Raw genomic sequence first — 14692 nt, forward strand, 5'->3', positions numbered from 1 at the left:
CTAAGGGGGGCCTTCATCCAGTACATCTGGTGTCCTTATAAGAGAAGAAACTTAGGACACAGACTCACACAGAGGGAAGACCAGGTGAGGACGGAGGGAGAAGACGGCCAACTACAAGCCAAGGAGAGAGGCCTCTGCTGACACGTCGATCTCAGCTTCCGGCCTCCAGAACTATGAGAAAAACAGTTCCTCACTTGTGTGTCTTGATCTCTGAGTACTCGGTGTGGATGTCTTCCTGCTCCTGACACTTCGGCTTGGGAAATCTGAGGAGAGCATAGTGGAGCTCCTGTTCCTCTCCGGAAATGGGGGCGGCCTCAGCAGGAGCTGGGCGGGCTGCAGGGATGTCCATCCAGGACGGGTGCTGATATGCCTGAGTGGAAGGAAGAGATACTCAGAGCTGGTCAGTAGGGTCTGAGGGAAAGCAGCCAAGGACCAGAAGGGAATTGGCCCTGATGGGACTTTTACCACTTACCCATTCATTTATTTTTAAATGTTTAATAATGAAGATTGGCCAGCCCTTAATTAGTGTTGATATCAATTATGTTACATTCTTTTAAAAAAAAAAAAAGTCTGAGAGAGGGTATTATCTATGTATTCATCACACAAATAATAAAACTAAGGCTAAGAGAGATGATACACATTGCCCTAAGGACACACATCTATATAGGGGTGCTTGGATGGCTCAGTCAGTTAAGCCTCTGACTGTTGACATCAGCTCAAGTCTTGATCTCAGGGCAGTGAGTTCAAGCCCCAGGTTGGGCTCCATGCTGGGTGTGGAACCTACTTTAAAAAAAAAAAAAAAGACACACGTCTGTGTAAATGCACCATTGAGCCAACTCAAAATCAGTCCTAACTATAGTACCATCCTTTGTCTGGACAGTGTACGCGCTGTTGTGTGGAGTGACGAACAACACAACAACACAAGTACAGTTCCTGAGATCAGACGGCTTATGGTTTTCTGGGAAAAGTCGTTACTAAACAAATGGAAAACAAATACATTCAAAGTTCTACATCTGTGATAGGAGATATTTTGAAATCTAAAGCAGGCAGGGGTGGCGTATGCAGTATCCCAGGCAGGGGCAAGAAGACCCGGCAGAGGTCAGATCTGGCCGTCAAGGTGGCAGCCCGCCTCCGCTCAGGACCCACAGCACCCTCGGGCTGTGGCAGCATGAAACAGAGGCCCTCACACAGTGGCTCGGCGAGGCAAAGAGGAGGAGTTCTCCGATGAAGAGGAAGCAGGTGTTTCTCGGGGCTCTGGGGATACAACAGGGGGTAAAACAACAGCAACAGCCACAAACCGCCCTTGGGACTCCCCTGCTTAGGGGAGGGAATGATTCTGATTGTGGTCATGAGTACTGGGCTTAGTCCACGCCAGGCACTGTGTTAGACACTTCTCGTCACTACTCTACTATACTCTATGTACTCGTAATGTTCCCATGTCACCAACATAAAGAGCGGTCAGAGAGGGTGCGTCACTTGCCCCAGGTCACCCAGCTTGTCTGTGGGGAAAGATAGGATCTGGATACAGGAGTCTAGCTCTAGAGTACACGCCTGCGGCCACTATACTGTGGCGACTGCAAAAGACATTCCCTTAAAAGAAAAAAATACTGAGAATTTGAAAGTAAAGAAATGGAAGATGGATCTCCTGATTCCTGACAAGATGGGGATTTAGCACACGCTAAGGGTCCCATTCAGGTCAACCAAGGAGAAACAAGACAGGGAATTATGATAATTAAACTTTGAAAATGATTTTGTGTGTACTTGGTCTGCCAGTTACTGAGAGAAGAGTTTTGAAATCATCAGCTATAATTGCCAATCTGTTCTCCTTGCTGTTCTGTAAGTTTTCATATGTTCATTTTGATGACTATAATAATAATAATAATAATAATAATAATAATATTGGAGGCATACATGTTTAGGATTTTTACATCCAGATAAAGGGAGTAAATATTCCATGATTTCATTTATATGAAGTTCCAGACGGGACAAAACTAATACATAGTGGTAGAAATCGGTGATTGCCAGAAAGGTCAAGCTGACTGGGCAAGGGAACAAAGGTATTTGGGGACCTGATGAAAATGTTCCACATCTTGACTGGGGACGTGGGCACAGGGTGAACACCTTTGTTAAAATTCATTTCAGTGCACGCTTAAGATAGGTGCACTGTTATGTGTAAAGTATACCTCAGTGAAGTTGATATCAAATACATACACGGGGGGTAGATTTGAAAAATGAAAAGTGGGAGTGATGAGTTGTGAGTTTGGGGTCCCCCACTCTCTCTACCCTAGGGCAAGGTCACCGCTTCTCTAGCACCCAGTGGGTCTGGCACAGACTAAGTTTGGGTCAATGTACTTCTGGGTCATCAACCCCACAAGAAAAAGCTAATATTCCAGGGGAATGTGATACTCTGACACAGGAGCCATAAATATCCCTACAAGCAACTGGGCTATATACTTAGTCCATCAGAAGCAGTATTAGAGCAGTTGAATCAGGAATTTAAAATAACCACATGTGGAACTCCAGGGAGTATTAGATATAAATCGGGAAATGCTCAGGCACCCTTACTGAGGGCTCCTTCCAAAAGCCATTTGCCGGATAGGAGCTCACAGCCTGTCACTCACCCCAGAGCCGGAGCTGTCAGCTGGGCTCATGTCCGTGCTTTGCACCGGCTGGACTGTTTTCTTCCTGCAGGTCTTCACTCTAAGGGAACAGCCCTGGGTCTTTCAGCTTGGTTATTTGGGGGCATGTGGTAGGCAGACCATCCCCTGCACCCCATGAAGAGCAGAGAATGAGGGAGGTGGAGGTGGGGCCAGTCCCCAGGTGCTCGCCCTCATCCAAGAGCTGGACCAGGGGCTGGAAGAGACCCCGGGCTTGGCCAAGTTGGGTATGGGTTGATTCACAGCACCCCTCAGCCTCCTTCCCTGACTGCTGGATTTCCAACCAGCCCGGGTCCCTCTGGCTCAGGCTCTCCGAGATTCCACGACCTTATCCCCTTCCCACTCCGGGCTTCTCCCTCCATCCCTGGATCCACTCTCACCTGAAGATGAGGCAAAGGCAGAGGGAAAGCAGGGCCATGGTTCCAGCTCCCGCAACTGCTCCTGCGACCCCACTGGTCCTGGGTTCCGGTTTATCTGCTGAAAATTTGAGTTGTGTGTAAGCTCCAGCTCCAATACATGGCACGTTCCAAATGACCACTTCCTTCTCTCTCTCCGCCCCCCGCCCCCGTTAGTATACCCACTCCCCATCTAGGACTCAGTCATGTGACATTCCACGGGGACCCTGAAGCAGCCCCTTCCCCATGCCTCAGGACTGAGGATCTTAAACCTCCAGCTGCTCCATTTGGGGCCTTGGTAGCTTTCCCCCACCAGCCCCATCTCTCCAGGGCTGTTATGGGTTGAATTGTGTCCCCCCACCAAAGTCATATGCTGAAGTCCTAGCCTTCTGGGACACCCTTCCACCCAGCATCTCAGCATGGGACCTTATTTGGAAACAGTGTCTTTACAAAGTAACAGTATTAAAGTGGGACCGCTAGGGTGGGCCATAACCCAATATAGCTGGTGTCCTCATGAAATGGGGCTGTTTGGATACGCGCGCGCGCAGGCACACACAGGGGGATGCCACGTAAGCATGGAGGTAGAGGTTGGGGTGATGCTTCCACAAGCCAAGGAACACCAAAGGTTGCCAGCAAACACCGGAAGCTAGGGGAGAGGCTGGAACAGGTTCTCACAGCCTCAGATACAACTGATCTGCAGACACTTTGATCCTAGGCTTCCAGCCTCCAAAACTGGAAGACAGTAAATGTCCATCGTTTGAGCTGTCCAGTTTAAGGTACTTTGTGACAACATCCCTGGAAAATTAATACAAGGGCCGAGTTCTTCTTCCTCCAGGCATCACTCCCCAACAGACCCCAGACCTGGGAGCAGCAGGACAGCAGCGCTCTGTTTCCCCTGCGCATTCTGGGCCTCGCAGCTGAGTCTGAGGCCGGAGCCCAGCGGCCCACTGAGGCTCAGGGAGCTGTTGGCCCAGGGCCCCGCAGAGCTGGAGGTGACGGTCCAGGAGGCGTTGCTGTGGTTCCCCTCCAGCAGCCCCTCCCCCAGCCGCCAGCGCAGGGTGGGGGCCGGCTGGGCTCGGGAGGAGCAGCTACAGCGCAGCCCCTCGCCCTCCCAGGAGCAGGAGGGGCTGAGCAGCTGCGGGGGGTCTGCGGGAGGAAGGGGAAGGGTCAAGGGTACCGCTGCTCCCCAGGCCCCGGGCAGCCTGCCCCCAGGGGTCCCCACACTCACAGACCACAGAGAGATGCAGGGAGATGTGCTGGGAGCCCAGCGGGTTCTGGGCTTGGCAGATGAGGTCTCCTCCCTCCACAGCCCCTACTTGAGACAGGTCCAGGATCGGACTCCTGCGGACTGGGGCGGCTTTCCAAGTGGAGGACCCCCGGAACCAGCTCAGCTCAGCCGGGGGGTTGCTGTCCGTAACACAGAGCAGCCGCAGAGCCTGGCCCTCCAAGATGAGAACCGATGACATGTTTTGCAGAGTCCCCAGGGCTTTGAGGAGAGAGAGAGAGAGAGAGAGAGAGAGACCTGAGTTGTGTGAAGCTGGTGTTTCTCTCCTCTTGCAATGTCCACACTTGCTCTGAGGAGGGAACTAGCAGAGTCCATGCCAAAGGCCTGCAAAGGAGGCTCGGACGATTTCCCTGGAGCTGCTCCAACTGTCCAGGAGATGGAAATCGGAGGACTCCGAACAGGAATATGGTGAACAAAGGCAGGGAAAGGGCCAAAGAGGAGCCCAAAAGCCGGAGGAGGATTTGCCCAAAGAAGGTTGTGGGTGAGCGAACATTAACTTCAGGGAGTCAAGGTTGGTGGGGGGCTTCTCCCCACCACTCGCCCCATGCCTGAACTCAATGACTGGCTTCTTGTATATGCCTCATGCAATTCCTGGCCAGCAGGAGCTCTGAGACCCAACGAGGACTGTCCTGGTAGGGACCCAGTTTCCACCCCAGCCCTGGAGAAAAGAGATTCTTTCCTACCCGTTCTGCTTCCTTGGGAGATCCTGATGGCTGTGTTCCGTGGAGCATCTGGACAGAAGGATGAGGCAGCCTCAGCACTCGCGATAAGAGAGGAGTGGGCGCGGGGCCTTCCCCCCAGGAGCCACAGAAGCAGGTAAAGGGGTTCTCTTCCTGCTTAGCTACCAAGACCCCATTGTCAAGCCCTCGCCCAGCTCCGCCCTGGTCTTGCATCTCAGGGACGTGGGCATCCTGGTCCCCCACTCACAGGTGACATTGAGCTGGACAGTACTTTCCACCATCACACCAGCTACAGGGAAGTACACTTGGCAGGTGAGGTTGGTGCCGTGGTCCTGGGGCCGTGGGGTGAGGGTGAGCACCGAGGAGAGGTGAGTTCTGGTGCCGAGGGAGGTGAGGGCAGCTGACGTCCAGGAGAAGATGGGTGGCGTGCTCCTCTCACAGGCCCAGGGCACAGAGCAGGTCAGGTTCCTGGGGTGTCCAGACTCCAGGGTCGCCGGGATGATGATATGAGGTGTGTGGGTCAGGGCTGTGAGGACAGAGAGGATAGATAGGAGCCTCTCGTTGTTTTGTTATCCTGTCCCAGTGCCTGGCCATGGCTGTCTCCACCCCTCACTGTCCCCCAAGAGGAAAAGAATGTTCATTTTTCTATCTCTGGGGCCTTTCCCTGGGCCCTTACCATACCTGTCACATTCAGAGAAAACATAGTATCTAGATATGAATATGTGCTCCATTGAAAGAAGTAAGTCCCACTGTCCCCCATGCAGACTTCCGTGATGTCCAGGGAGCAGTTCCTGGTCTGGGGGTCCCCACGGACGAAGAACCGGCCCTGGGTCCTCTCATGCAGCTTCTGGTTTGGTTTGTTGGTGGCCACTGGAGGATCATGGTTTACATCTGCCCCTTTCTGGAACCAAGACATGTAGGCGCTTATAAAGGGAAGCCAAGGGTAGGAAAATTCACACTGCACGTGGACACACAGGCCCTCCTGCACAGTCACGGACTCCTGGAGTTTCAGCTTGTAGCTCAGAACTTGAGCCCCAGACCCTGGAGAGAGAGAGAGGGAAAAACTCATCCCAGAGCTCCGATGCCTCCCCCGAGGGGGGCCCCCTCTCCCCTCAGCCCACTCACCTCCCGACAGCATGAGCAGCAGCCACAGTGGCATCTCTCCGTGATGCCTGGGACAGCCTGCCCTCTGCGGTTCCTCTGATAGAGAAAAGCAGCCACAGGATATGGGAGGGCGGAGGAAGCTTCGACCGGAAGCCTGTGGTAGAAACAAAAAGTCACAAACCTAGAATAGAGAACTTCAGACCCACAGTCAACTGTGATTAACCTTTGAAATAGTCTGGTTCCCTTTCTGTGCGTGGCAGGTGGGTGCTGAGGCTCTGAGGCGGCAAAGGTCTTGCTCAAGTAAGGCAGCGAGGAGGGACGAGAGCCTCCAAGTCCTGCCTCTTGGGCTCCTGCCTAGTTGTCCAAACCGGACCCCTGTTCCTGGACAGAGAAGGGGTTCTGAACTTCAAGCGGCTGCTGGCTGCTTGACAATAATACTCACGCACACCTAGAACTAATATAACACTGGATGTTCGCTATACTAGAATTAAAGGAAAGGGGAAAAAATCAATACTTGGGAGACAAGAGATGGTGCTTTATTCAGGAAGCTGGGAACCTGGGAAGATGGCAGACGGATGTCTCAAAGGCGGCATAGGAAAAGGGAAGGGAGCTGCGTGCAGGAGAAGCAGGTCAGTCATGTGTGGACGTGACCCTGAACAGACTGGCTGACACCCTCAGCAGCTCTGTTCACAGGTGGTCGTGCCTTCTCTGGTCTGGTCCTTCACTCCTCAAGGCTAGTGGTCTGCCAGTCTCAAAGAAAGAAAGTTAGTTCTGCTGCAGATCAAGAGACGTAAGTCAGCATGCAAGGAGAGCATAAGCTTGAAGCCAATTAACCCTTCAGACCTGTTGGAACACTGTAGAGTCCCAGCCAGCCAGCCCTCCAGAGGAGAGTCGCAGCCTCAGGACCGTCACGGATGTGGCCTGCTGGGGACGGGTCTCAGGATAGTCTAACGTAGCTTCAGAGGCTTAAAAGAGTCCAGATGAAGCAAGAGAAGCTGCACACATCTTCACTTCATCCATCCATTCATCCATTCACAAAATAACATTAAAAAAAAAAAAAAAAGACAGGGGGCACCCGGGTGGCTCAGTGGGTTAAGCCTCTGCCTTCAGCTCAGGTCATAATCCCAGAGTCCTGGGATCAAGTCCCACATCGGGCTCTCTGCTCAGTGGGGAGCCTGCTTCCCCCTCTCTCTCTGCCTGCCTCTCTGCCTACTTGTGATCTCTCTCTCTCTCTGTATCAAATAAATAAATAAAATCTTTAAAACAAAAAAAAGACGGAATTGGATCAGTCCTGACCTTCAACTAACTCAAGCAGTGGGGGAAGATGACAAACTTGGGCTTCATCTGAAGGCAATGGGGAGCCATGGAAGGTTCTTGAGCAGGAAAGAGACAGGGTCATATCGTTATCAACATGATCGCTCTAAGGCCAGTTGTACGGAAGAACAGGAAGAGAGAGGCTGGAGGCCAAGAGGCCAGAGAAGAAACTGTTGTGACTTTGAGGAAGGGGAGAACCAAGCCCACATGGAGACAGCAGCCTTGGTGATGGAAGAAAGAATGATTTAAGACACTTTCAGGAAGTGAAACTGTAAGAGAGGTGCAGCAGGTGGGGGAGGGACTATTAGAGGGACTCCCAGAGCCCTGACTCTAGTAATGGGGGCTGGAGGTACCATGGACAAGAGTAGTGAATGTGCAGGGCTAGGCTGGGAAGAAGGGGTGGGAAAGGTAGCAGAGTCCGCCCCAGGGGTAGGTATACTCAGCGGGGGGAGCCGGGGGCCCTGGGCGGAACTGTGGGAACACACCTCCACACACTCAAGCTTAACTGTGGGAATAGGAGTGAGGGACTGAGGTGGTCTGGCCAGGAAAGTAGCAGAAGAAGATGGTCTTTGGTGACCCTGGTGAGAGCTTTCCCAGGAAGGAGCTGGGGGGGGGGGCAGCAGGAAGGGGGGCATTCAACAGGACCTCATCAGCCTTCTCCCGTTTGACATCTGACTTCTGCCCTGAGCAGGAGAAACCCCACGTCCATCACTTCCCCAGAACAGAGGGTTTTTCCTACTCGTGCCATTTCCTTGGACAGGGCCCAATACCAAGATTCCTAGACTATTCGGACCAGACAATGACAATATTTTCTATTTCAACTTGGAGGTGGCGGCTAACCCCTTGGGTCTACAGAAGGCTGGTGAAGTGAGACTGTCATGCTTTCTTCTCCTTCCTCATGCCAGGCTTTTAGTCAGGCCTCAAGTCACACAGGTCCTCAGGGACCCAGGTGTCCTGACCAACAACTGTAGGAGACGTTGATCCAGGTGGTGTCAGGAGCTTAGCTGAGCGAGGGGTCTAAGTAGACAGCTCAAGCAGCAATGAGTCAAAATGAGAGTAGCAACGAAGCCTTTAATCACATACTATGGTATATTCTACCCGAGTCTAAATGGGAGAAACAGCCGCCTCCTCCCTGTTCCACTTTCCCCAACAGAAAGGTGATTGGGTGCTAAAGGAAAAAATATATATGATTCTAGGGGTTCCTGGCGGCTCAGTTGGTTAAGCATCTGCCTTCGGCTCTGGTCATGATCCCAGGATCCTGGGATCAAGTCCTGTGTCAGGCCCCCTGCTCAGTAGGGAGCCTGCTTCTCCCTCCCCCTCTGCCTACCGCTCCACCTGCTTGTGCTCTCCCACTCTGTGTGTGGGTGTGGGTGTGTGTGTGGGTGTGTGTGTGTGTCAAATAAATAAATAAATAAAATCTTAAAAAAAAAGTTGTGATTCTAACTGTCAAGGGAAAAATTATTCATGACATGCCTTTAGGAAGGGTAAAGACTGTATTCAGGGTCATTGCAATAGATACAGAAACCACCACAATGGGGTTTGGCAGCAGGAGAGAGACTGGGCTCAACTCCGAATACAATAAAGAACAGTGGGAATTTAAACCAAGGAGCAGGATGAGGGTCAGTGGAGGGAAAATCATTTTGAGGGGTGGGGATGGGGTGGTAGGAGTGGAAAATACTGAGTTCTGAGTCAGGGTGGGGAAAGTGTCTTCACGTTTTTCTCCTCTTTCTCCCCTAAGGAGACCTCAGTGGAGGAGCCGGAAGACCTCTGCCTGAAGCCTCAGGCAAAGAGGGGTCAGAATGAAGACCCCTGGCCTGTAGATGCTAATATGTGAGGACAATGACCAGTCAGAAAGGTCTGAGTCCTTGACAGGAGCAACTCTCTTCAGACCTTTCGATGCCCTGGCTGGCGGCAAGTCTGGAGCAGGGAGGGCAGCTTTGCCCCTTGAGGCCTGTCCTCCAAGGAAGGCCTTCGTCTGTGCCTGCGACTGGCCTGGAAAATCACATACGGGTTTTAACCAAGGGCCTTCTCTGATGGTTCTGTCCACAGAACCACCACCTCCTAGGCAGGTCACCTGATATGTAGTGCTGGTGTCATGATCTTGAGATCTTAAGATATGCATGAGAACTAAGAGATGGGGGGTCTTGGGGCCCAGGGAGGTGAGAAGCATGTTACACAAGCTCCTGGCAAAGTGCTCTTTAGATTCTGAAATGACTCTGCACTACAAGCTATAAGGGTATAGATTTGGTGTATATGGTACAAACTGGGGAAGTCAGCTTTTCCCTCGGAGGAAAAGACTCAGATCCTAGAGTGTGATCTGGGGCACAACCTCTACAATGGCCTCTCCTTCTATTAGCCTCAGTGCTCTGTACATCTCCCCCAACCCTCTAGATAAGGAGATGTGTTCCCATTTCTGGGGTCCTTCCCTGGGGACTCTTGGCTATTTGTCACATTCAGAGACAGTGTCATATATTGGAAGCCATACTTTTCTACCTTTTAAAAAAAAAAGATTTTATTTTTAAGTAATCTCTACACCCATTGTGGGGCTTGAACCCACAACATTGAGCTCAAGAGCTGCATGCTCCACCGTCTGGGCCAGCCAGGTGTCCCTATATTTCTCTATCCTAAAGTATTTCCACTTCTCTGAATTTTGGTAAATCTGATGCTCAGAGAGCAACTGGGGACCCTTGGGTCCCAGAGGAGGTTCTCTCTCTTTGGTTTTGTTAGAATCTGTGGCCAGAGAAGGATTATGATGTCTCTCGGACAACTCCAAGATCTAAAAGTGGGCGTTGATAGTTCAGAATGGGATTATATGCACAGACCCTCCTTCACTGACACTGACTGTAGGATGCAGACATACCTGCACCAACCTCCAGGGACCGTGATAACAAACAGAACGTCTGACTACGGCCCCACCCAGACCCCTTCCTCAGACCTCTGTTGGCCTCACATTTGCAGCCACCAAAGCAGTGGCAGCATCTCTGGGCTGCAGAGAATAGATTCCCTTAACACAATTCCCTTAACACTGTCTGGTTAGCCTCTCTCAGCTTGGAGATGGGGGCATCTGAGGGGTGGTAAGACAGCTCCGGATGCTTTCTGGATCAAATGTATGATTTCTGCCCCTAACTTCTCCTTTCAACAGGAAAACCCCTCTCTCCCTCAGGCCACTGCAGGGGAAATGAAAGCTTAGCTCTTATCTCCCTGGACCATGGTAGCGTGGACCTTCCTTCCTCCCACACCCTGGAACACTGCCTCTTAGCTTCTGAAGACCAATCCACTTCCCTCAAGAGAGATGTGGAGTTTGAGGGTCTGTTTTCCCCAGAGAGCTTTCTTGGAGGCTCATGAGGATGGCGGAATGGAAGACGTTCCTGGGAACAAATCCTCTCTATGTTGGATCTACCCTAGAGACCTCAGGAAGCCCTGAGTGAACTCTTGAATTTGTCTTCAGGGAAAGACCCTAAGGACAAAGGCTGGGACTGAGCCCGGAGCTCTGACTCCAGCCCCACACTTGGGTATGCAGCTTGGGTGAGCTGGAACTCGTGACTAGGTCTTTCCCTCGCCTCACATTTCCTATGAGCCCTGCACATACAGAAGATCTCTCCCCTTCTTCTCCACAGTCGTCCAGGTGCTACAGTTCCTCTCCTCCATGGAATGATGACCGAATTTCCCTCTCCTCACTTAGACTCTAGATCTCCCACAGATAGTGCTCCATCTCTGAGGTCACAGAACTCTTCCCAATCTTAGGAAGGTCCCTCAGCACCTAAACACTTTGAATGTCTTCCTTTGCTTCCAAAGACAATGCCTTAGTCAGCCTCCTGATATTCCAGGCCTTTCTTTATCTGACAGACACTGAAGTATATTTTTAAAAAATCTTTTAGGATTTGGCACATAACTAGAGTCAGTAAAGGATCATGAGACTTGTTCTCCATCTTCCAAGGTTCCATTTGGGTATCAGCCAGAGCCTGAGCAAGAGAAAGAGGGAGAGAAGGTGGAGGAGAGAGGGACAGAGGAAGAGGAAACGGGAGAGGGAAACAGGAGGGAAAGGGGAAGTGGGGAGGAAGATATCAGCTTTTTTTAAATGTAATTTTTTAAAAAGAATTTATTTATTTATTTGACAGAGAGAGAGACAGAGATCACAAGCAGGCAGGGAGGCAGGCAGAGAGAGAGAGTGGGGAGCAGGCTCCCTGCTGAGCAGAAAGCCCGATGCGGGGCTCGATCCCAGGGCCCTGAGATCATGACCTGAGCCGAAGGCAGCGGCTTAACCTCACTGAGCCACCCAGGCGCCCTGATATCAGCTTTTTTGATAGAGAGGCCCTGCTTGTAAGAAGTGGAGGAGAGAGTAAAGGTTTATCCAGACAGGGAGGGATCTCTGAAGAGATTGGGGGTGGAGTCAACCCTGAGAGGCAAGAAACCAAGTGTATATGAGCAGTCCCACACTGAGTCCCACACATAAGGCCCTAACTCCCTGGGGTGGCAAGGAGTCTGGGAAGGGCAGAGCTAAACTGGGAGGCACTTACCCTGTTGGTATCTATCCCCGGGACTTCCTGATTCTCCCATCGAGTCGGCCCACAGAGGGAGCGCTCTATCCAGCCAAGACCCCGAAATTAGGCGGTGCCGCTGTCCGTGGTGCTGAAGCAGGATTAGGTACCGAGTTCAGGAATAATTGGGCTGTACAGAAGGGTCTCAGTCCAGGAAAGCAGCTGAGTCAGGACTGGGCCTCCCTAGGATTGAGAAAACTGGGGAGGAGCCAACCCCTTTCCCGCTCCTCCTTCCTTACCCTGCGGGCTAAAATTGGCTCTGCCAAGCAGTTGAATCAAAGCCCCTAGCAGCCCATCTCTAAACTTAGTGTTATGTTAGCAAAATAAGACCCCATTTATCAAGGTTCCCGAAAGTCCGCCTTCTTGTAACTTAGAACAAAATGCATTTCTCATTGCTACATTAGGTGGGAAGTGGAGATGATTCTTCCAATTCCATCTGAAGCCAACAGGACATTTTCCAAAAGTGCCCTACTCATTTAAATATCCCGATGACACATTAAGACTGCCTGATATGATTGACTTTTCTCACTTTTCTAATTCAAGATTAGAGAAATAGTGTTATATTTTTTTATTTTCCATTGATGTGATTATAAACAACTTTCCTCATCTATTTCTTTTTAGTTAACTATAATCCTTCTTGGGGCGCCTGGGTGGCTCAGTCGTTAGACATCTGCCTTCAGCTCAGCTCATGATCCCAGAGTCCTGGGTTGGAGTCCTGGGATCAAGCCCTGCATTGAGCCCTGCAGCGGGCTCCCTGCTTGGCAGGAGGCCTGCTTCTCCCTCTCCCACTCCTCCTGCCTGTGTTCCCTCTCTTGCTGTGTCTCTCTCTGTCAAATAAAATCTTTTTAAAAAAGATTTTATTTATTTACTTGGCAGACAGAGATCACAAGTGGGCAGAGAGGCAGGCAGAGAGAGAGAGAGAGTGAGAAGCAGTCTCCCTGATGAGCAGAGAGCCCGATGCGGGGTTGGATCCCAGGACCCTGAAACTATGACCTGAGCCGAAGGCAGAAGCTTTAACCCACTGAGCCACCCAGGCACCCTAAACAAATAAAATCTTAAAAATAAAATCAAATAAAATACTCATCCTAACTCTAAATAAAAGGGATCTATTTGATGAAGTTCTAGAATATAGGTGAGGTTCGTTGGGGTGAGGTCTGGAGCCGATGACCAAGAAAGAATTCTTGAGACATCTTTGGTGCAAAATGGTGGTTTATTAAAGCACAGGGACAGGCCCCGTGGGCAGGAAGAGCTGCTTTCCCGGGGATGTGAGCAGTGGTCTATTATATACTTGTAAGTTGGGGAGGGGATTAGGGATGATATAAGTCTCTAAGGAATTTTCAAAGCAAGGTTTCTAGGACCTTGAGGGACTAGCTATTGTCTGGGGAAAAGGTTATTCATTACCAGTAATAAAAACCTTCTCGTGAGACCCTTTAGATGTCTATCAGTGGGCCATATGCTTGGGAATGACTATCTTAGAGGTTTAGAGATAAAGTTTCCAAAGGAATTGTTAAAGTAGACTTCCAGGATCCTGGTTGGGGTTAGGGGGTCGGTCAGGCTAGGATTGCCCTTTGCCCTTAGCAAAGCCTTAAGGTGGGGGTAGTTGAGTCCCTAAAGAGAGTCACTCTGCCTGTTTTAAGGGCTTGTCAGTAGGTAAGGAAACTGAATAATTTTTCTTCTGCCTCTTTTTCCCACATCATATTCACCCCTGTTTGGGGAATCACTGCTTTGGAAGTTACATTCTGTGATCTCTTTATTTGCAGCAAAGAATTTTTCTTTGTGTGACAACTCCACTGGTGTAGTTTCTGACGTGGAAAACAAAGGCAGAAGGAAATGTGGATAAAATTAAATTCCTTATAACTCGCGGGGCGCCTGGGTGGCTCAGTGGGTTAAAGCCTCTGCCTTCAGCTCGGGTCGTGGTCCCAGGGTCCTGGGATAGAGTCCCACATCAGGCTCTCTGCTCCGCAGGAAGCCTGCTTCCCCCCTCTCTGCCTGCTTCTCTGCCTACTTGTGATTTCTGTCCATCAAATAAATAAATAAAATCTTAAAAAAAAATAAATTCCTTATAACGTGCAACTCATTGACAAATACTTGAGGTAGGCAGAATATGACATCCCTCTAGGAACTCCCAAATGTCTTAAGGTTAATGCCTTCCTGGGGGGGGGGACCCTTAGCTTGACAACGGTCAGAACTCCAGGATCTTTTAAGTCTTCCCGAACATATGAAAATCCTTTTGGAAACTTCTTTTGTCTTCTTTTGTCTTTACCTCCCCCAACTCCAAAGGATACAATCAATTGCTCCTTAACAATCCCAGTGCAGCTCTTTTGGCCCAGGGGTCCTGTCCTGTGTTTTAATAAAACTACTTTTTTTGTACCGAAAATGTTTCAAGAATTCTTTCTTGACCTTTCGTTCTCCAACCCCACTTCAAATCACATCAGTTTCTATCTGTGACTTCACAAGGAGGGAACTCACATTAGTTCAGTTACACGATGACCTTAAACAATTTTTCTTGGGCATACCACAGGAACCTAATAAATATTTGTTGAATAAATGAAACAATATTTTTCTCACATAACAGCACAGTCTTATTATGTAATAGTGCTGTTTTAAACATTTTTTTAATTTTTTAAAAAAATTTTATTTACTTATTTGACAGACAGAGATCACAAGTAGGCAGAGAGGCAGGCAGAGAGAGAGGAAGGGAAACAGGCTCCCTCCTGGG

General features: G+C 50.2%; 1 protein-coding gene across 1 annotated transcript; it reads right to left on the reverse strand.

Moving 5' to 3' along the window:
• Positions 1-190: 190 nt before the first annotated feature.
• LOC308358401 (sialic acid-binding Ig-like lectin 5) lies at positions 191-6176 on the reverse strand (the record flags this gene model as incomplete). Its single annotated transcript, XM_080828585.1, has 7 exons — positions 191-370; positions 1188-1254; positions 3907-4198; positions 4281-4538; positions 5265-5543; positions 5699-6058; positions 6143-6176. The coding sequence occupies 7 exons, from the start codon at positions 6174-6176 to the stop codon at positions 191-193; spliced, it is 1470 nt and encodes a 489-aa protein (XP_080684711.1).
• Positions 6177-14692: the final 8516 nt, after the last annotated feature.

The sequence above is a fragment of the Martes martes genome, assembly GCF_963455335.1.
Source record: "Martes martes genome assembly, chromosome: 17".
In the NCBI taxonomy this organism is placed as follows: Eukaryota; Metazoa; Chordata; class Mammalia; order Carnivora; family Mustelidae; genus Martes; species Martes martes.